The 20,915-nt window shown below is 43.7% G+C and overlaps 1 protein-coding gene across 1 annotated transcript in view; it reads left to right on the forward strand.

The window, feature by feature from the left end:
* LOC109937112 (lactosylceramide 4-alpha-galactosyltransferase-like) overlaps window positions 1–6,877 on the forward strand; it is an 18,195-nt gene extending 11,318 nt beyond the window's left edge. Inside the window, exons 2-3 of the mRNA XM_020535725.2 lie at window positions 2,153–2,660; window positions 4,426–6,877. Coding sequence (XP_020391314.2) covers window positions 2,178–2,660; window positions 4,426–5,016 — 1,074 coding nt within the window. The 5' untranslated portion in view covers window positions 2,153–2,177 and the 3' untranslated portion in view covers window positions 5,017–6,877. The remainder of the gene's footprint in view (window positions 1–2,152; window positions 2,661–4,425) is intronic.
* The last annotated feature ends 14,038 nt before the right edge of the window (window positions 6,878–20,915 follow it).

Raw genomic sequence — 20,915 nt, forward strand, 5'->3', positions numbered from 1 at the left:
GACCCTTCTTCATTTTCTGAAGAAGGGTCTAGGCCCGAAATGTCAGCCTTCCTGCTCCTCTGATGCTGCTTGGCCTGCTGTGTTCATCCAGCTCTACACCTTGTTATCTCAGATTCTCCAGCATCTGCAGTTCCTACTATCTCTAGATGAACATCCTGCTGTGTTAAACACAATGGCTGAAGAAATGTTGGTTGCACATTGGTTTTAATTTTCCAATATTTTCAGGATTTTGGAGTAGTCCCATCAGATTAGAAAATAGCAACTTCAATTCCTCTGTTTGCAGGACGAAGACAAAAAAAAAGCAGGAAATACAGGCCAGTTGCCATGACGTATGTCATAGTGAAAATGGCAAGGTTACAGAAGGGAACTTAGTCAATATGGTTTTGTGAAAACGGAAATCATGTCTGTAGTATTCTTAAAGGAATTAACAAGCACCATGGATAAAGGGGTAGTGGTGAATATGATGTATCTACATTTCCAGGAAGGCATTTGTCTCTCAGAATGCTGTACATATTAAGAGCACAAAGTGCAGGATGTATCACATTGACAAGGATAGAAGATGGGTTAGTTAACAGGAAGGAGAGGGAAGGCATAAAGGGGTTGTTTTTGGGTTGGCAAGATGTGACGAGTGCTACAGGGTTCAGGCTGTCGTCTCAACTGTTTGCAATGTATGTCAATGACATGGATGAAAAGGTTGAAGATATGGTAGCTAACTTTGCTGATGAGAAAGATATTGGGAGGAGAACATGTTGACAAAAAGACATATGAGTCTGCAAGGAAGTAGAGTTAGGTTAAGTGAGTGGGCAAATGAAATATAATGTTGGAAAGTGTGAATGTAATCCCTTTAGCGAGAGATTGCAAAAGGATCCGAATGTCTTTGTATATGAATCAGAAAAAGTTGGTATAGTGATGCAGCAAATGAAGGTAAATGGAATTTAGTTGTTTATAGAATGTGAAAACAGGCCCTTTGGCTCAACAAGTCCACATTGACCCTCAGAGCATCCCACCCAGACCCATCCACCAATAATCTACACATCCCTGAGCACTATGGGTAACCTAGCCTGCACATCTTTGGACTGTGGGAGAAAACCTGAGCACCTGGAGGAAACCCATGCAGACATGGGGAGAATGTGCAAACTCCACACAGACAGTCACCCAAGGGTGGAATCGAACCTGGGTCCCTGGTGTGTAAGGCAGCACTGCTAACCACTGAGCCACTGTGCTGCCCCTTTATATCAAGAAGAATGGAATATAAAAGTAGGGAAGTTTTACAACAATTGTATAGGACATTTATGATACTATATCAGGGGTACTTTGTACAACTTTGGTCTCCACAGTTAAGAAAGGACATACCTGCATTGTTATTGGTACAGCAAAAGTTTACTAGGCTGTTTCATGATGAGTGGACGAGTAAATTGGGTCCATATCCTCTTTGAACAAAGGCAAAATACTGCAGATGCTGGAAGTCTGGAAAAACTCAGCAGGTCTGGCAGCATCTGTGGAGAGAGAAACAAAGTTAATATTTTGAGTCCAACGTAACGCTTCTCCAGAGTTTTCTTCTGAAGAAATGTCATACCGGACTTGAAATACAAACTTCCATTTTTCTCTCCATTAATGATGCCAGACCTGCTGAGTTTCTCCAGCATTCTCTGTGTTTGTGCCATCCTCTCTGAGTTCAGAAGAACAAGAAGAGATTTGATTGAAATCTAAGATTCTGAAGGGCAACGATAGGATGGACTCTGAGAAATCACTTCCACTACTTGGGAAATTGAGGCCATTGGGGAACAGTCTCAGGATAAGGTGCCAACCAGGACTAAGATGAGAAAAAATTCACTCGAAGGATTTGTGAACCTTTGCAATTTTTAATTCCAGAGGGTGTTCCATTGTTTAAATTTTTAATGCTGAAATAGTCAGGCTTTTCGTCTTTCAGGGAATTGAGGGAAATGGGGAGTGGGAAGGAAAGTGGAATTGAAACCCAAGATCAGCCATAATTGTATTACAAGGTGTAGCAGCCTAGATTGGCTGAATGTCTCCTTTTGGTCCTATTACCTGTGCTCTTAAATGGTTTGCTTTTGAGCTTGTAGGTGGTCCCAAGTATGACTGTATAAACTGGGCTGTTTTATTTACAATTGACAATTCTTTCTTTTCACAGTTTCTTTGCAGAGCCATCTTCAGTTATGAAAAGTATTCCAAAATTTTCACTATTCTTCCTCGTGCTGGTCTCGGCCATTGTTGTATACTTGCTTTTAAGCCCCTCTTGGAATAAGATGATATTAAAATTAGGTGAGCTGACAAATGTACTTGCAAATTACCCGGACACATCAGTTGTCACTGGCCGAATGAAACTACCAACAGCTAGCCACACAGAGAGTGTGAAACACCCACACCTATCCACACAGCCTGGAATTATGTTTCTGCAGACGTCCAGTCAACTAAACCTTTCACCATTGGCCATGTGTGGCATCGAATCAGCAGCAAGACTAAACCCAAACAAACCAGTTTATTTTTTCATGATAGCATTCAATGGGAATGTATCTGCATATCGAGAACCTGAGTACGAAACCATCCCTCTGCTTTCTTCATTCAAGAATGTGGTCATCTTGCCCTTGAAACCTAGAGAATTGTTCAGCGACACACCCTTGGCTGGATGGTATGAGAAGGTAAGGAATTGTACGGAGCTAGCTGCTTGACTTGTGGATGGTAAAAGCTGTTATTGATCATCAATCTGAAAAAAAAAAGTAGGAAACTTTACGCTGACAAGCTAAATCCCAGTTTCTATATGTACAATAATGGATAATGCTGAACTGGAATTCCTTGTGGGTTTTAAATTAAAATATAAACAGAAAGTCTGTGTACCATCTGTGCAGAGAGTAAAATGTTATTGCTTTGAGTCCAATATGACTCTTCTTCGGAAAAAAAGCCATACCTGACTGGAAATGTTAACTGTGTTTCTTTCCCCACATTTGCTGCCAGACCTGCAAAATTTCTCCAATACTTTCTATTTTTATTTCAAATCTTCAACATCTGCACTAGTTTCCTTTATTGCTGTGTTTTGCAATCAAGTAAAATGTAGGGTATGCAGGGTAGCTTGACCTTACTCTAAGATAACAGGTCAGCAAAAAATCATGGGGTGAAGGGCTTGTACTGTGCTGTACTGTTCTCTGTTCTTAAGTTCAGAGCAGAATCTTAAAGGGATTTGAACGATGTGGGTGATGGAAAGATTTCGGGCAGAATGAGGTGGGAAGTCCGCTGAGGCCGACACTCAATGTTGGCAGCATCTCGCTCCATGATCTGTGCATTTACTGAGCGATGAGGTGAGTTTCTCACCTCCAAGGTGAACACCAGGTTCCAAAATCTCAGGGCACAATCCATGGGCACCGACCACACAAGCACCATGTCCAGAGATGTTGGCATTCAACATCTTCTTGTTGCTATGAACCCTCATGGTACATCTCCAATCCACTTGCATGACATTTCTGCTCTTCAGTACTGCACCTTGGGCTGTCCTGGTAACTCCCATTGTGATGCTGCAGCAAGGACACTGTGTGCTCAGGGACACACACCCAGCTCATGGACTGCACCAGGCTGTATCTCCAGGCTCCTTACTGTCATAGAGCTCTGTCATTCTGAGCCTACCTGGATGATCACAGCAGCCTGCCTTGCCTTTTTGTGCTGTGCCCCCTCAGCCCGAGATACCAGGTTCCTGTTACTTTTGCCTTGCCTTGCCATTCAGTGCAGACACAAAACCAGGAAGCTTCTTGTCAGCAGGCTCTCAGTGAAGGGGAGTAGCCTTCTCTCAGGGAGGCCTGCACAGTAAGTCAGGGGCATCGTTCGATATCAGTCCAGGCCTTTGACACAGTCAGTCAGTCACTCGGTGTAGTCAGAGGCAGGAATAATGGGGTGAGGAGCTGAATATTAGACATCCCACCACCCATCTGGATTCTTTCTGCCTTATCGAGGGCTGTTTTCCTCCTGGAATGAGAGAGAGGCAGGTATTAAGGGAGATGGAAGTGGCTGGCACAGCTATTACTGTTTGTACAAGTGGAGAGGTGTCCTGAGTGAGTGAGTGGGCAGCACAGAGGGTATACAGGGTTAGTGGTGTCGGGGGTTCAGGTGGGTGAGGGTGAGTGAGTGCAGACAATAGTGAGAATGGTGAAGCCCTGTTCAGAGGTGGCTACACTGGCAGAGATAGGTGAGTGTGAAGTATTGGAGAGTAGATGCTAGCTCCTACCCTGAATGGAGGAAGCAATGTCTCTGCCTGTTTCTGCCGCACTGAACTCATCTCCTCCTGCCTCGACTCTGTTCTTTCCCCTCTGGTCCAGATGAGTGAGCATCATATGAAGGGAGGGGACAACATTTGGAGGGAAGGGTAATGTAAAATATTGAAACTTGTAATTGATGAGCCTTTATTCTGTTATTTTACAGGTAGATCCCAGCAAGGAAAGGTACTGGTTCCATGTGCTCGCTGATGGCTGTCGGCTTGCCTTGCTGTGGAAGTATGGGGGCATCTACCTGGACACGGATATCATTTCAATCAAACCCTTGGACTTCCGAAACTTTGTTGGTGCAGAATCAGTACGCTTTGCTAATAACGCAGCTTTGGGATTTAACCGCTCGCATTCCTTCGTCGAGAGTTGCTTAAGGGATTTTGTGGAGAAGTACAATGGAGCCGCTTGGGGCCAACAGGGTCCTAGACTGATGACCCGGATGGTGAAGACGTGGTGTGAAACTGACAATCTCGCAAACCTCTTCAACAAAGATTGCAAAGGGATTATGTTTTTGTCTGACACCTGGTTTTACCCAATTCCGTTCAGTAATTGGAAAAAATACTTTGAAAAAAATCAATGGAACAAAAACAATGATGATATTGAAAAGGAATTCTCAAAGACGAATGGCGTACATGTTTGGAGTTTTGCATCTAGTCGCGAGAAGATCCAAATCAAAGGAAGTCAATCTTTAATAGAATATTTCTTCAGCACATACTGTCCAAGCACATATGAAACTCTCCCAAAATAGTGTGTGATGTGAGTGTTAGTTTACATATTGCTTTACATGTTTGTAGTTAAATAACCTAACAAAGTGATCATGGTGGGTAGCTGTTGGCCTCATCTTCATCTGGATCTTCCTACTGTCTGTGAATCATAGTAAGGAAGGGGAGAAGTGGGATCCTGCCTCTAGTTTTCCTCCCTATCTTCCTCCCACCTCACCCCACCATCTGCCCCCTATCCGAAACAAAACCTGGAAACCATGTCCCATTTTTATAGAAAGCAAAAGACTGCAGATGCAGGAACTTCTGAAACAAACACAGAGAATGCTGGAGAAACTTGCAAAGGAGTTCTGAAGAAAATCATTCTGCACCCGACTCTCTTTCTTCTCCACAGATGCTGAGAGACTTGCTGATTTCCTCCAACATTCTCTGTCTGTTTCCATTTTTGTAATGCTAAGTGCAGTATCCTGGGAAATTGTGCACTAAAAATGACCAAGATACCATGGGCCAGAGGTAATGTGACTGGGCTAGTAATTTAGAGGTCCAGGCAAATGGTGTGTGGGCGTGTGTTCAACTTCCTACCATGGAACGTAATTTCAGTTGATAAACTTGGATTTGTTGATTGCTATAAAAACCCATCTGGTATAAGAATGTCTTTAAGGAGGGAAATCTACCAACCCCAGTTGGTCTGGCCCACGTGTGACTCCATACCCATTTCTCTGACACGACCTAGCAAGCCACTCACTCCATTGTATCAAACCACTACAAAGCCTAGAATAAGGAACAAAACCAGACAGACCACCAGACATTTCCCCAGGCGCTGCTAACAACCAGACCATGGTCCCAAACTTGTAAAGTCCTTCTTACTAATGTCTGGGGACTGGTGCAAAGTGGGAGAGCTGTCCCACAGACCTATGGAGCAATGGGCTGACACGCTTGTGCATGTGGAATCATACCTTACACACAATGCCCCTGACACCGCGATCAGCATCCCAGGGTATGTACTATCCCACTGACGGGTAGTATATATTTGGGAGGGAGTTGCCCTGGGGGTCCTCAACATTGACTCCAGACTCCATGAAGTCGAATGGTATCAGGTGAAACAAGAGCAAGGAAATGTCCTGCTTATTACCATGTACTGGCTTCCCTCACTCGGCTGATGAATCAGTGCTCCTCCATGTTGAATACTACATAGAGTGAGCACTGAGGGTGATAAGGGCATATGGTGAGGGATGGGGACTTCAATGTTTATCACCAACAGTGACTTGGCAGCACCACTACTGACTGAGTTGATTATGTCCTTATAGACATAGCTGCTAGACTGAGCCAGCAGCAGGTAGTGAGAGAGCTAACAAGAGGAAGAAACCGACTTGAACCCATCATCATCACTCTCCTTGTGGCAGATGCATGTATCTATGGCAGTATCACTGGGGAGGGACTAGCGCACAGTCCTTGGAGACAAAGTCTGTCTTCACTTTGAGAATACCCTCCATCATGTTGTGTGGCATGGTCACAGTGGCAAAAACATCAGATTTTGAATAGACCTGGCATCTCAAAACTGGGCACCATGAAGCACTGTCAGACATCAGCATCAGGAAAATCATATTTCACCACAATCTATAACCTCATGGCCTGACATATTCCCCCATTCTACCATCAGCACTAAGGATACAATCTGGTTCATTAAATAATGCAGGAGGATAGAAGGTAGTGTTCTGCATGATAGGTCATGGGGCACAATGACGATACAGTTTCCAATGGGGGAAGGACTGACTTTGAGAGTGCCTGAGTTAAGATCATAGAATCCCTACAGTGTGGAAACAGGCCCTTCGGCCCAACAAGCCTACACCGAACCTCAGAGCATCCCACCCAGACCCATCCCCCTAGAACCTAATCTACACATCCCAATGGGCAATTTAGCATGGCCAATCCACCTACCCTGCACATCTGTGGGAGGAAACCGGAGCACCAGGAGGAAACCCATGCAGACAATGTGCAAACTCCACACAGATAGTTGCCCAAGGCTGGAATCAAACCCAGGTCCCTAGAGCTGTGAGGCAGCAGTGCTAACCACTGAGCCACCGTGCCACCCATGCCAGAGGTCATCCATCCTTCCTGCAGGAGTGCTGTTCTGCAGCATTTGCACACTTTACAAGGACACTTGAGTAAGTTGATGATCTTACAGGTGTCACTGAGGGTAACACTTTGAGATTACGTAACACAGAGCCAGTGGGAAATCGCAATTATAAAGATATCTGAAACCTGTCAGACTCTGGCCATACTGAAATAGAACAAGTGTTTGAACCACCGGCCCTTATTTTTTAGAAAACTCTATCTCAGTCTCTCTGTTTGTCAGAATTCCTGCCCATCACTTTCCAGTTTCAGTCGCAGAACCTGCAGGTATCATGGGGCATGGGAAATGGGAATCTAATCTTCTGTTTCTCTGAATCCAGGGCTTAGTATTCTCTTGAATAATACATGGTGTTACTTTCTGCTCTAAGATTACTTTGATCAGATCGGGGACAGTTAATCTTTGATCCTCCATTATCATGCTTCAGGATCTCAGAGACTTTCCTGGAATCCTATCTCTTGGTGGAATCCCACAATCATTGTGTTCCCACACTCCATCTCTGGTTTGTGACTGTTTCAGTAATTTATGGAATGTGGGGTTTAATGCTGGTGATGCTGCCTGTATGGAAAATAATTGTATACCTGACACTGAAAATGGGATCTGAAAGTCATTTTGATCTGGCAGATTCTTTGTAAGACGCATTTATGAAAATTTTTTTCAAGGACAAATATATTTCTATATGTTTATTTAAGTTTAAAACATTCTCAGGTAATTTATGTATCCGTTTGGAGAATGAGGTACTTTCTTTTAAACTGTTGTAAAAGTTTTAGATTCCTAACTTGTATACTTTGATTAATCTGTTACCACATGAAAAAATGATTTATTTTTAAGTGACACCAATGTTGATGTATATAAATGTAAATCTCTGCTGATGATTTTGACAAAATAAATTGGATTGGAAAGGTTTGAATTTATTAGTCCCCATTTTTCTTATATTGATTCACGAGATGTAGGTGTCACATGTTGGGTCAGTATTTATTGCCCATCCCTTGTCGTCTTCTTGAACTCCTGCAGTCCAATTGTGTAGGGACATGAATGTTGGATTGAGTCAACAGGTTAAGAGGTGGGACTTCACATTCCCATCGCTGCTTTTGAAGGGTTGTTCTCCTGAGCATGGAAATGTTTGGTAAAATCAATGATTGTAACCTGATGTGGATTCCACTCTGTCAGTGTTCTTCCTCTGATGGCCTGGGAACAGTGGATATGTGTATACATTATTATTTCACTACCCAGAAAGGCATTGGGATGGGGGATCATGGTGGTGTTGACATCGTCAGCTTCGAAGGACAAATTAATTTGTAGAGCCATTCTAAGGGCAGAAGTGTGACCATGAGTGAGTGTAGTGCACTGTCAGACTAAGGAAGAAACTTGGCGTCAACAGTGGCTCAGTAGGTAGTGCTGTATACCTCTGGGTTTGTCAGTTGCGGGTTCAAATGTCTACCCCTTGGGTTTGTGTAAATAGTGCAGGCTTACTCTCCAGTGTGGCACTGAGGGAATGCCTTCTTTTGGAAGAGATGTTTACCCAAGGTGTCGTCTGCCCCTCAAGTTAAAATGAAAGTTGCCAAGGGAGGTGAATGACAGGAAAGTTCTCCATGTTACCTTGACCAATGTTTATCTCTCAAGCAACATTAAAACAAACAAATGGTCTGATAATTCATCAAACTGATCATTTGTGGGATCTTGATGTGTACAAAATGACTTGCATTTTCTACATTACAACAGGAATTGCAGTTCCAATGTACATACCTTGGGATGTTTTGAGATCATAAATGCTTTTTTTCTATAGATTCTTCAAGAATCCATCGTGTTTCAGATTCTCCTGTTACCTCCAAACACGTTAGTGGCCTCTTGGGTCTTTGACACATCTGACGACTAAACCCACCTGGATGTCTGACAACCTGGGGCAGGTGGGCAAGGAACACACACTTGCAGGGACTCAGATGTTGGTTACTAATAGTTCACATATTGAGTTAGATGTAGTTCTTGGGGCTAGAGGGAGAAAAGGGTATGGAGAGAAAGCAGGAAAAGGGTAATGAGTTGAATGATTGGTGATAACAGTAAATGATGTAGCAGGCTGAAAGGGCTGATTGGCCCACTCCTGCTCCTAATTTCTATGTTTCTATGCCCAGTCCCCAAGGCTCCTCATGTCTCAATCAGGTAGTTGAAATTATAACATTGCCTGGACGTGCAACACCTTCAGGCAATTTCTAACACAAGAGCATGGTTGTAAAAAAAGACCATAACTTATATTTCCATTTCATTGCTCATAGAATGTCAAGGGACAACTAACAGCCAGTGTTTTGCATGACAAGGTCAGTACCTTTTTTTATACATTCATGGGATGAGGGCTTCACTTGCTACTCCAAAATTTATTGCCCATTCCTACATGCCATGAGGGTTTATTCATTCATTGGGAGAGGGCCTTGTTGACCAGGCCAGCATTTACTGCCTTCCCTAACTGTGGGTCTGGAGTCACATGGAGGCCAGATCAGGTAAGGACGGCAGTTTTCTTCCCTGAAGGATATGAGTGAACTAAGTGGGATTCTTCTGACATTTCATGGATCATAGAATCCCTACAGTGTGGAAACAGGCCCTTCAGCCCAACACCGAACCTCAGAGTATCCTACCCAGACCCATCCCCCTGCAACCCACCTAATCTACACATCCCTGAACATTATAGGCAATTTAGTGCGGCCAATCCATCTAACCTATACATCTTTGGACTGTGGGAGGAAACCAAAGCACCCAGAGGAAACCCATGCAGACACAGGGAGAATGTGCAAACTCCACACAGACTAATTGCCTGAGGGTGGGATTGAACCTGGGTCCCCAGCACTGTGAGGCAGCAGTGCTAACCGCTGAGCCACCATGCTGCTCCCATGGTTTTGTGCTTCTCATTAGACTCTTACTTCCAGATTGTTATTGAATTCAGATTTTACCATCTGTCACAGTGGGATTCATATCCATGCCATGATTGCTCAGACTATCAGCATCCTCTTCTCATGCTTTACAAATTGAGGGTTATTTCTAAGTCTGGTTTCTTGAATGTCAGTCCTAATGACTGCAGGACAGAACAAAAAAAGATTAGATATTTTGACCGTTTTTAGCAAAGTTTACATTGTATACTGCCAAGCAATTATAATGAGGCATGTTAGACTAAATCTCATTGATGCCTAACTGTAATAATCTGTGATGTTATATAAGTGACCTTGACTCAAGTAATTTGAGAATCTAGGAGAAGTAGCATAGATATGAACTAGAACAGGAAGTATTCTCACAGTTGTAAATAATTTACAATGAATTTTGAATGTTTAATAGTTTTATAGAACTCTAGAGTTATTGCATCTAAAGTAAGTGACTTGGAAATATATCGCTGTTCCTTCACTGCTGCTGTGTGAAAATCCCAGAATTCCTTCCCTAAGGAGATTGTGGGTCAATCTGCAGCAGGTGAACTGAAATTGTTCACGAAGGCAGCTCACCATCACCTTCTCAAGAGCAACCAGGAACAGGCAAGAAATGCTGGCCAGATTGTGATACCCATATCCCACGAATGAATTTGATAAAAACAAATTGCATTCCTGAAAATTACAACTTCATACAAAACAACCATGATAAAGTGAGAGTTGGAGTACATCAGCATTACTGGCTCAGAAAATAAACCAGTGGCATCAATACAGGCAACTGATGATGGAAAAGGAACTGCATCAGGATTGATTCAAACCTGCAGCTTATCTTGAGAAACTGCACAAAACTTGGAGATCATGTGCTGCCTGAAGCCTTAAAAACTACCAAAACTCAAAGCCATACAACTTTGGGACCTTATCTCACTGACTGCTGCTATCTCTTAAATTGTGAGGGGGTGGATCTGTAAAGTTTAGATACTTCAGGATTCACCGAAGATGTATGCATCTTTGAGCAGTAAAACTTTACAATATGAGTAGTAAAACATTTATTCAGCTACAAAATAGTTCAAGAAATACAGAAATAACCAGGTGCATGTGGTCTGTGGGCTAAGCAGGGGCTGCTTGATAACCAACAGGAAGTAACACAATGAAAGGAAGTACAGACCCAGCTCATTCCACCTGGAGGTGAGGCTCAATGAGGTTCTGTGTGGCTTTTCATGCTCGATGATGCAAAGCTTGTTCATGGTCGCTTCAATGTCCCACCCAATTAACACCCCGCTCTCACATTCATCATCAGGAGATTGCTGTCGATCTCTGTTGGCCCCTGTATCCAGGTCATCCTCCATTAGTAGCTGTAGTTGTGAAGCGTACAGTGTACCACAGTGATGTGGAACGTCCTTTCTGAGCTGTACTACAAGGACCTGCGACAAATCATCAAAAACTTTAGCTGTTCCCACTCTGGCCTTCACGGAAATGTGGTCAGTGTAGCATCTGAAGGTTTTGTAAAGATGTCGTTAGCAATGTTTGTAGTAGGTAGCCCTTTTCTCCCAGTAGTCATCCCAGTAGGATCTTGGAAAGAGGCAGGGACCCATGATTTTTCTAGTATGTGCACACCTCCAAATTCTGACATCAATGGGTACAAAGAAGTCTGGCAACAAAGCCTTTCTTTCAGACAAATTCTGAAAGTTAGAGATGGGGCACTCTCAAAGCAATATGTCTATACAGCACTGCACCTGGGGGAAATCAGCAATGGTGGAGAATCTCACTGTCCCAACTGCCTGACTCTGTTAGTCATGGGGGAAGACTCTAAACTAGTGTAATCTGGAAGAAATAGTATCAGTGATATCCTGGATGCATTGCATGTTGAGATACCACACAATTCCCAGCTGCTCCTTGAAATGATCCGCTCGCATACAAATTCAGGGCAAATGTAACCTTGATGGGCACTGGGACGGATGGCCAAGCATTTCTGCTCCAGCCAATGACACCATTCAGTGATGATAACCTGGGAAAGCCTTTGTCTCTGCCTTTCCTAGAGCTGTAGATAATGAATGTGCCATGATCACAGAATATAACAACACATCACATATAGATGAGCTGAACTTTTAATTATAATGTGTTTTTTTAAAAATTGGAAATGGATCCAATAGATGACTGTGGATGTACATTTAGTGTCTGTATGGACACAATGCCTGGAAATTCACACTTGGACAGAATCATGGAAATTTCCAAAAGCGAGGCAAATCAGGAAGAGATAATGAGAAGCTGACTATCTAACTCCCTGTCATGGAGGGAACCATCTCCTGCAGGCATGTTTATACTTTACCCTTCCAGGAATATATTTTTAAAAATTGTTAAAAGCAAACTTCAACATTGGTTTGCACGTGGTCACGGCCTGACATTTTATTGTGTGGATTATCGTACTGTGAGAGTATGATAACCTTTAAAAGGCCCATGGGGAATCACAAATTAATCTTCCTGCGGAGTTAGTTGGACATGGGTGTTTCTGACTGGGCCAGGATTTATTGCTGTTGAGAAGGTGGGGGTGAGCTGCCTTCTTGAACCACTGCAATCCATGTGCTATAGGCAGACGCACAATGTCCTCAGGGAGGGAATTACAGGATTTGACCCAGCGACACTGGCGATACATTTCCAAGTCAAGATGGTGATTGGCTTGGAGGAAAGCATACAGGTGATGCTGTTCCAATGTATTGGCTGCCATTGTGCTTCTAGATGGAGGTGTTCGTGACTTTGGAATGTGCTGTCAAAGGATCTTTGGTGAGCTTCTGCAGTGCATCTTGCAGGTAGTATGCATTGCAGCTACTGAGCGTTGGTGTTGAAGCGAATGGATGCCGATAGATATGGTGCCAACCAAGCACGCTGCTTTTTCCTGGGTGGTGTCAAGCTTCTTGTGTGTTTTTGGAGCTGAACTCATTCAGGCAAGTGGGGAGTATTCCAACACGCTCCTGACTTGTCCCTTGTAGATGGTGGACAGGCTTTGAGGAGTCAGGAGATGAGTAATTGCTGCAGTATTCCCAGCCTCTGACCTGTTTTTGTATCCATTGAGTTTATGTGGCAATTCGAGTTGTGTTTTTGGTCAAAGGTGACCCCCAGGATGCTGATAGTGGGGCATTCAGTTATGGTAACATTAAGTATCAAGGGGTGGTGGTTAGGTTGTCTCTTACTGGACATAGTCATTGCCAGGCATTTGTGTGGCGTGAATATCACTTGTCCCTTGTCAGCCTAAGCCTGGATATTGTTCAGATCTTGTTGTATTTGAATGTGGGCTGCTTCAGTATCTGAGGAGTTGCAAATGGTGCTAAACATTGTGCCATCATTGGTGAATATCCCCACTTCTGACTTTCTGATGGAACGAAGGTCATTGATGAAGCAGTTGAAGATGGTTGGGTGTAGGACACTACCCTGAGGAACTCCTGCAGAGATGTCCTGGAGCTGTGATGACTGACCTTCCACAACCATGACCATCTTCCTATGTGTCAGGTATGATTCTTACCACCAGAGAGTTTCCCGCTGATACCCATTGGTTCCAGTTTTGCTAGGGCTCCTTGATGCCGCACTCGGTCGAATGCAGCCTTGATATCAAGGGCTATCACTCTCACCTCACCTCTGGAATTCAGCTCTTTTATCCATGTTTAAACCAAGGCTGTAATGAGGTCAGGAGCTGAGTGGCCCTGGCGGAACCCAAACTGGGCATCACTGAGCAGGTTATTGCTGAGCAGGTACTGTTTGATAGCACTGTTACTGACATCATCCATCATGTTACAGATGATCGGGGGGAGAACTGATATTACAGTAATTGGCTGGGTCGGATTTCTCCTGCTTTTGTGTACAGGACACACCTGGGCAATTTTCCCATGGTAACATTGGTTCCTTTGTTAGCAGGGAATGGCCTGCCCAGCTTGAACGCAGCACGTGAGCCCTTTATAAAGCAGATCCACAAGCAGCGGCTCTTTTATGGTGTTTGACAATAAACAATGTTCATTTCCTATTTGGCTTCCTGAGTTATTACAAAACATCAGAGCTCAAGAACGACCTTTAAATATATGTGTGCTACTGAAAAATAAATATTTGTCACTTGACTGCTGCTGGCCAGCCACTGTTCAACTACCAACATCAACACGATGAGCAATTTTTCATGTAATGGCCATAAATTTCCAAAATGGTGTAAAGGATTATGTTCACAGTGTGGGGGTTAGAAGCCATTGAAAGTTTTCATTCAGCCATGATCATATTAAAGTGTGAAACAAGCTCAATGGACTGAAAGGCCTATTCTTGTTCCTATTTCCCTATAATGGTGTTGGGCAGTGGGTGGGATTTTGGTTTTGCCATGAATTGCAAAATCTTTCAAATTCTGTTATATGTAGAGAGAATGCCTTGTTTTATTTTGGTTTTCTTTCTTCTGTGAAATAAACTTCAGTTTTATTGTTAAACAAAATCTGAAGCTTGTCGTGCTTTGATTCCAGTGAAAGACCACTGCATTAAATTAAGAAAAAGAAGAAACTATGATCTATTTGGACAGATTTAAAGCTGGGATCTGACTTGGCTGTGATCATACTAAGTGGTGGTTCTTGCCAGGATTGGAATTCAATGAATTATTAGAGATCTGTGTTTCTGTTAAAGAAATGGGTATGTGGTGGTTCTGGGTGTAAAATGGCTGCGTTGTGATTTTGCAAATCGCTTTGAATGTTGACACGGTTTTACTTAAACTAGAACTTATGACAGTGAATTTTTCACAATTTTTGAAAAGGCTAAGCTGAGAGAGTCAGCAAACTAATTGAAGGTGACTAGCACATGCTTCGCATGATTATCCGACATTTAGAATTAGAAAAGGGGAAATCCAAGATTCAGGTTGCACAGTAGAATTAATGAAGATACAGTTAGAATTGAGAAGGCTTATGCCAGTAGGAAAAGAGCGAGAAAGAGAGATAAAGGAAAACAGAGAAAATCAACAGTAAGGAGAGAAAAAAATAGTGGTTGATGGAAAAAGACATAGAATTCAAACTTGAACTCCAACGACAGATGGAAATGAAACAACATGGATTGTTCATAGATAAGTTTAGATTAAAGAGATAATACCTTACAGGATGATTCTGATCCCAATGAGGAGTTGATTTAATCAGGAATCCATGCTGCGTGCTGAAATTTACCAAGAATTAAGTCAAAAGACATTTCACCTCATTTGATAAGGTACCTGAGCAGATGAAGTGGTGAAAAGGTGTTTGGACATTAGTGTTACAGAAAGTTATGGTGAGTACAACTATGTCTGTGTTGTGCTAGTGTTTCAGAAGAACAATGTGCTGTGTAGAAAGGGGTCAAAGAGGTAGTACCTAATGCATATGAGTTTGTGCTTGAAGCTTACCAAGCAAGAAACTTAATCAGAGCTTTATGGAATTTGCAAGGAAAAAAGAAATTCTGTGAGATTGTTAGTTTAGATCATTAACGATAGAGAAAACAGCTTAAAAATGTAAGGGCAATTATGACCATGCAACAAATCATAGAACATAGAACATAGAACAGTACAGCACAGTACAGGCCCTTCGGCCCACGATGTTGTGCCGACCTATTATCCTACTAAGGTCAATCTACCCTGTATACCCTACATTTTACTATCATCCATGTGCCAATCCAAGAGTTGCTTAAAAGTCCCTAAAGTATCTGATTCCACTACCACTGCCGGCAGCGTATTCCACATGCCCACCACTCTCTGTGTCAAGAACCTACCTATGACATCTCCCCTCTACCGTCCTCCAAACACCTTAAAATTATGCCCCCTCGTAATAGTCACTTACGCCCCCGGAAAATGTCTCAGACTATCCACTCGTTTATGCCTCTCATCATCTTGTAAACCTGTATAAAGTCACCTGTCATCCTTCTTCGCTCCAATGAAAAAAGCCTTAGCTCCCTCATCTTTTACTCATAAGACCTGTCCTCCTGTCCAGGCAGCATCCTGGTAAATCTCCTCTGCACCCTCTCTAAAGCTTCCACCTCCTTCCTACAATGAGGTGACCAGAACCGAACACAAATTCCAAGTGTGGTCTAACCAGAGTTTTATAGAGCTGCAGCATAACCTCATGGCTTCTAAACTCAATTCCCCTGCCAATGAAAGCCAACACACCGTACGCCTTCTTTATAACCCTATCAACTTGAGTTGCAAATTTGAGGGATTTATGGACGTGGACCCCAAGATACCTCTGTTCCTCCACACTGCCGAGAATCCTGCATTAACCCTGTATTCTGCATTCAAATTCGACCTTCCAAAATGAATCACTTCACACTTTTCTGGGTTGAATTCCACCTGCCACTTCTTTGCCCAGCTCTGCATCCTGTCAATGTCCTGTTGCAACCTACAACAGCCCTCCACACTGTCCACAACTCAACCAACCTTCGTGTCATCAGCAAACTTACTAACCCACCCTTCCACTTCCTCATCCAAGTCATTTATAAAGATCACAAAGAGCAGAGGTCCCAGAACAGATCCCTGTGGAACACCACTGGTCACCGAGCTCCAGGCTGAATACTTTCCATCTACTACCACACTCTGCCTTCTATTGGACAGCCAGTTTTGTATCCAGATTGCCAAATTTCCCTGAATCCCATGCCTCCTTACTTTCTGAATGAGCCTACCATGGGGAACCTTATCAAATGCCTTGCTAAAATCCATATACACCACATCCACTGCTCTACCTTCATCAATGTGTTTTGTCACATCCTCAAAGAATTCAATAAGGCTTGTGAGACATGACCTGCCCCTCACAAAGCCATGCTGACTATTTCTAATCAAACTGTGATTTTCCAAATAATCATAAATACTATTTCTCAGAATCCTCTTCAATAATTTGCCCACCACAGTAGTAAGACTGACCGGTCTGTAATTTCCAGGATTATCCCTATTCCCTTTCTTGAACAAGGGAATGGCATTTGCCACCTTCCAATCTTCTGGCACTACGCCAGTGGATAGTGAGGACGCAAAGATCATTGCCAAAGGGGCAGCAATCTCTTCCCTCGCTTTCCGTAGTAACCTTGGGTACATCCCGTCTAGCCCAGGGGACTTATCTATCCTCATGTTTTTCAAAATTTCTAGCACATCCTCCTTCCTAACAACAACCTGTTTGAGCATATCAGCCTGTTTCATGCTGTCCTCACAAACGTCAAGGTCCCTCTCACTGGTGAATACTGAAGCAAAGTATTCATTAAGGACCTTCCCTACCTCCTTGGACTCTGCACACAAGTTCCCTCCACCGTCCCTAATTGGATCTATCACCAAGAGATCTGACACCTGACCTGGTTCGTTGCCAAGCACCAAATCCAATATGGCCTCCCCTCCAGTTGGCCTATCTACATATTGAGTCAGAGATCCTTCCTGGACACACCTGACAAAATCTGCTCCATCCAAACTATTTGCACTTAGGAGGTTCTAGTCTATATTAGGGAAGTTGAAGTCGTCCATGACAACAACCCTAATACTTCTGTGCCTTTCCAAAATCTGCCTCCCAATTTGTTCCTCAGTGTCTCTGTTGCTATTGGGGGGGTCTATTGAAAACTCCCAACAAAGTGATTGCTCCTTTCCTGTTTCTGACTTCCACCCATACTGACTCAGTGGACAAACCCTCCTCCACGACCTCCCTTTCTGCAGCTGTGATACTGCCCCTGATTAGCAATGCCAACCCCCACCTCTTTTACCTCCCTCCCTATTTCTTTTGAAACATCTATACCCCGGAACATCCAACAACCTTTCCTGCCCCTGTGTTATCCAAGTCTCTGTAATGGCCACAACATCGTAGTTCCAAGTACTGATCCATGCTCTAAGCTCATCACCCTTATTCCTGACACTTCTTGCATTGAAGAAGACACACCTCAACCCATCACATTGACTGCCACTTTGCCCTATCAACTGCTTATCCTTCCTCACAGATTCTCTGCTTGCTCTATCTGTCTCTACACCGGCTACCACATCCTCTGATCTGTAGCTCCGGTTCCCAACCCCCTGCCAAACTAGTTTAAACCCTCCCGAAGAGCTCTAGCAAACCTCCCGTCCAGGACATTGGTGCCCCTCCATTTCAGGTGCAACCCGTCCTTCCTGTACAGTTCCCACCTTCCCCAGTGCTCCACAAACCTGAAACCCTCCCTCCAACACCAGCTCTGTCGCTATGTGTTCAGCTGCACTCGCTCTCTATTTCTGGCTTCACTAGCCCGTGGCACTGGTAGCAATCCTGAGATTACTACTTTACTCTTCCTGGCTTTCAGCTTCCATCCTAACTCCCTATAATCACTTTTCAGGACCTCATCCCTTTTCCTAGCTATGTCATTGTTACCGATGTGTACCACAATTTCTGGCTGCTCACTTTCCTCCTTAAGAATCCTGTCGACACGATCTGAGACATCCCTGACCCTGGCACCTGTGAGGTAACATACCATCTGGGAGTCTGTCTCGGTACCACAGAATCTCCTGTCTGTTCCCCTAACCATTGAATCTCCTGTCACTATCACTCTCCTATTCTCCCCCCTTCCCTTCTGAGCCACAGGGTCAGGCTCAGTGCCAGAGACCTGTCCACTATGGCCTTCCCCTGGTAGGTCCCCCCCCGCAACAGTATCCAAAACGGTATACTTATTATTGAGGGGAACGGCCACAGGGGATCCCTGCACTGTCTGCCGATTCCCTTTCCCCCTCCTGACAGTCACCCAGCTACCTTTTTCCTGTACCATGGGTGTGACCACCTCCTTATAACTCCTCTCTATCACCCCCTCAGCCTCCCGAATGATCCGGAGTTCATCCAGATCCAGCTCCAGTTCCCTAATGCAGTTTTTGAGGACCTGGAGTTGGGTGCACTTCTCGCAGGTGAAGTTAGAGGGGACACCAGCAGTGACCCTCACCTCCCACATCCTGCAAGAGGAGCATGCAACTGCCCTAGCTTCCATTCCCTCTACTCTAGATTTCCAGAAGAATTAAAAAAAAACCTTACTTTGCTAACCCTCCACACAGTCTTTTTTTGGTTAGAGGAGGAGGATGGATGGGAGACACTACACGTGTAGTGTTTAGGGTTTAGTCAATGCCCGAATATATTAGTTCTGAGGAAGGGTCACCAGACCCGAAACGTTAACTCTGTTTTCTCCTACACAGATGCTGCCAGACTTGATGAGCTTTTCCAGCAACTTTGTTTTTGGGCCCGAATATATTAGTTCATTACCCGGCTCGCGCTCTCACGACTCCTGCCACTGAAAGCAAGAAGTAGAATTCCTGAAAACCTGAAAAACATACTTAGATGACTGTCAAGCATCAGAGCTCAGAGAAGCTGCAGTTCTAGCAGACACCTGGGATATCTCACAGAGATGGGGAAATGGTCACGTCGAAAACCACAAGGAAATTACGGAAATAGGAAATCTGTAGATGAAAGAGGTATCAGTTTTAGGGAGCAAACAGTTGGAAATTACAGTATTGAAGGAATGATGATAGAACTAAAAAGTGATAAAGAAAATAATATGCTTACATTTAGGAGGCTGATTGCATAACTAGGGAATATCTGAGAAATCTTCAGCAAAGGGGCATCAGGAAAAGTAATAGCTGTGAAATAGCTGTTAATCATCTGTAAAGTGATGGAAGGTGTCACCATCAGTGCTAGCAGTAATAGCAGTCGTACAAAAACAGTGATTAATTTTTCCAATGTACTAAGCAGAGAGAGGTGACTGATGACAGTCTTGAAAATTCATTTTTGAAGCTTGACAAGGAGTATTAGACCACTGAGGTTCTGAGCACATGGGGTTCAAAACTAACCTTATTATACAAAGCTTTTTTTTTAGCTGGGCTGAATGACAAGAAGTGATTCTAATTGGCTGTGAATTCAGTTGTCAGCACAAGTTGTCTAAGGCATTTGTGTGCCCATTTAAATTTTCGGCCTTTCTTTCACAATGATGGAGCCACAATGTTGCTGTTGCATCTATCTGTGACAGTATCAGTAAGAGTGACCACCACACAGTACTAGTGGAGACGAACCACTGCCTCCACGTTGAGAATGCCCTCCATCATGTAGGATGGCATTATCACCATGTCAAATGGGATAGATTTCAAACAGATCTTGATAACTCAAGACTTAGCATCCATGAGGTGCTGTGGGCCATCAACAGCAGCAGAATTGTACTCCAGCACAATCTGTAACCTCATGGCCCGGCATATCCCCCACTCAACCATTACCGTCAAGCCAGGGGATCAACCCTGGTTCAATGGAGAGTGCAGGAGGGCATGCCAGGAGCAGCACCAGGCAGACCTGAAAATGAAGTGTCAACTCGTTGAAAGAATGCAGGACTACATGTGTACCAAGCAATATAAGTAGGAATGATAGACAGAGTGAAGCAATTCCACAGCCAACGGATCAGAGCAAAGCTCTGCTGTATTGCCACATGCAGTTTGAATGGTGGGGGGCAATTAAACAACTCACTGAAACAGGAGACTCCACAAATATCCCTATCCTTAATGATGGAGAAGCCCAATACATCAGTGCCAAAGATAAGCATTCACAGCAATCTTCAGCCAGAAGTGTTGAGTAGATAATCCATCTCAGCCTCCACCAATGTTCCCAGTACCAGAGATGCCAGTCTTCAGCCAATTTGATTTACTCATGTGATATTAAAAAAACAGCTGTACGCACTGGATACTGAGAAAGCTAAAGGCCCTATAACATTGCAGCAATAAAACTTGCTGCTGCCCTAGCTAAGCTGTCCCAGTATAGCTACTACACTAGCATCTACCCGACAATGTGAAATTTACTCAGGTTAGTCCTGAACACACAATACAGATACAACTCGGCCAATTACCACCCCATCAGTCTACTGTTAATCATCTGTAAAGTGATGGAAGGTGTCACCATCAGTGCTAGCAAGC

This window comes from Rhincodon typus, chromosome 13 (genome assembly GCF_021869965.1).
Source record: "Rhincodon typus isolate 14 chromosome 13, sRhiTyp1.1, whole genome shotgun sequence".
NCBI classification, from domain to species: Eukaryota; Metazoa; Chordata; class Chondrichthyes; order Orectolobiformes; family Rhincodontidae; genus Rhincodon; species Rhincodon typus.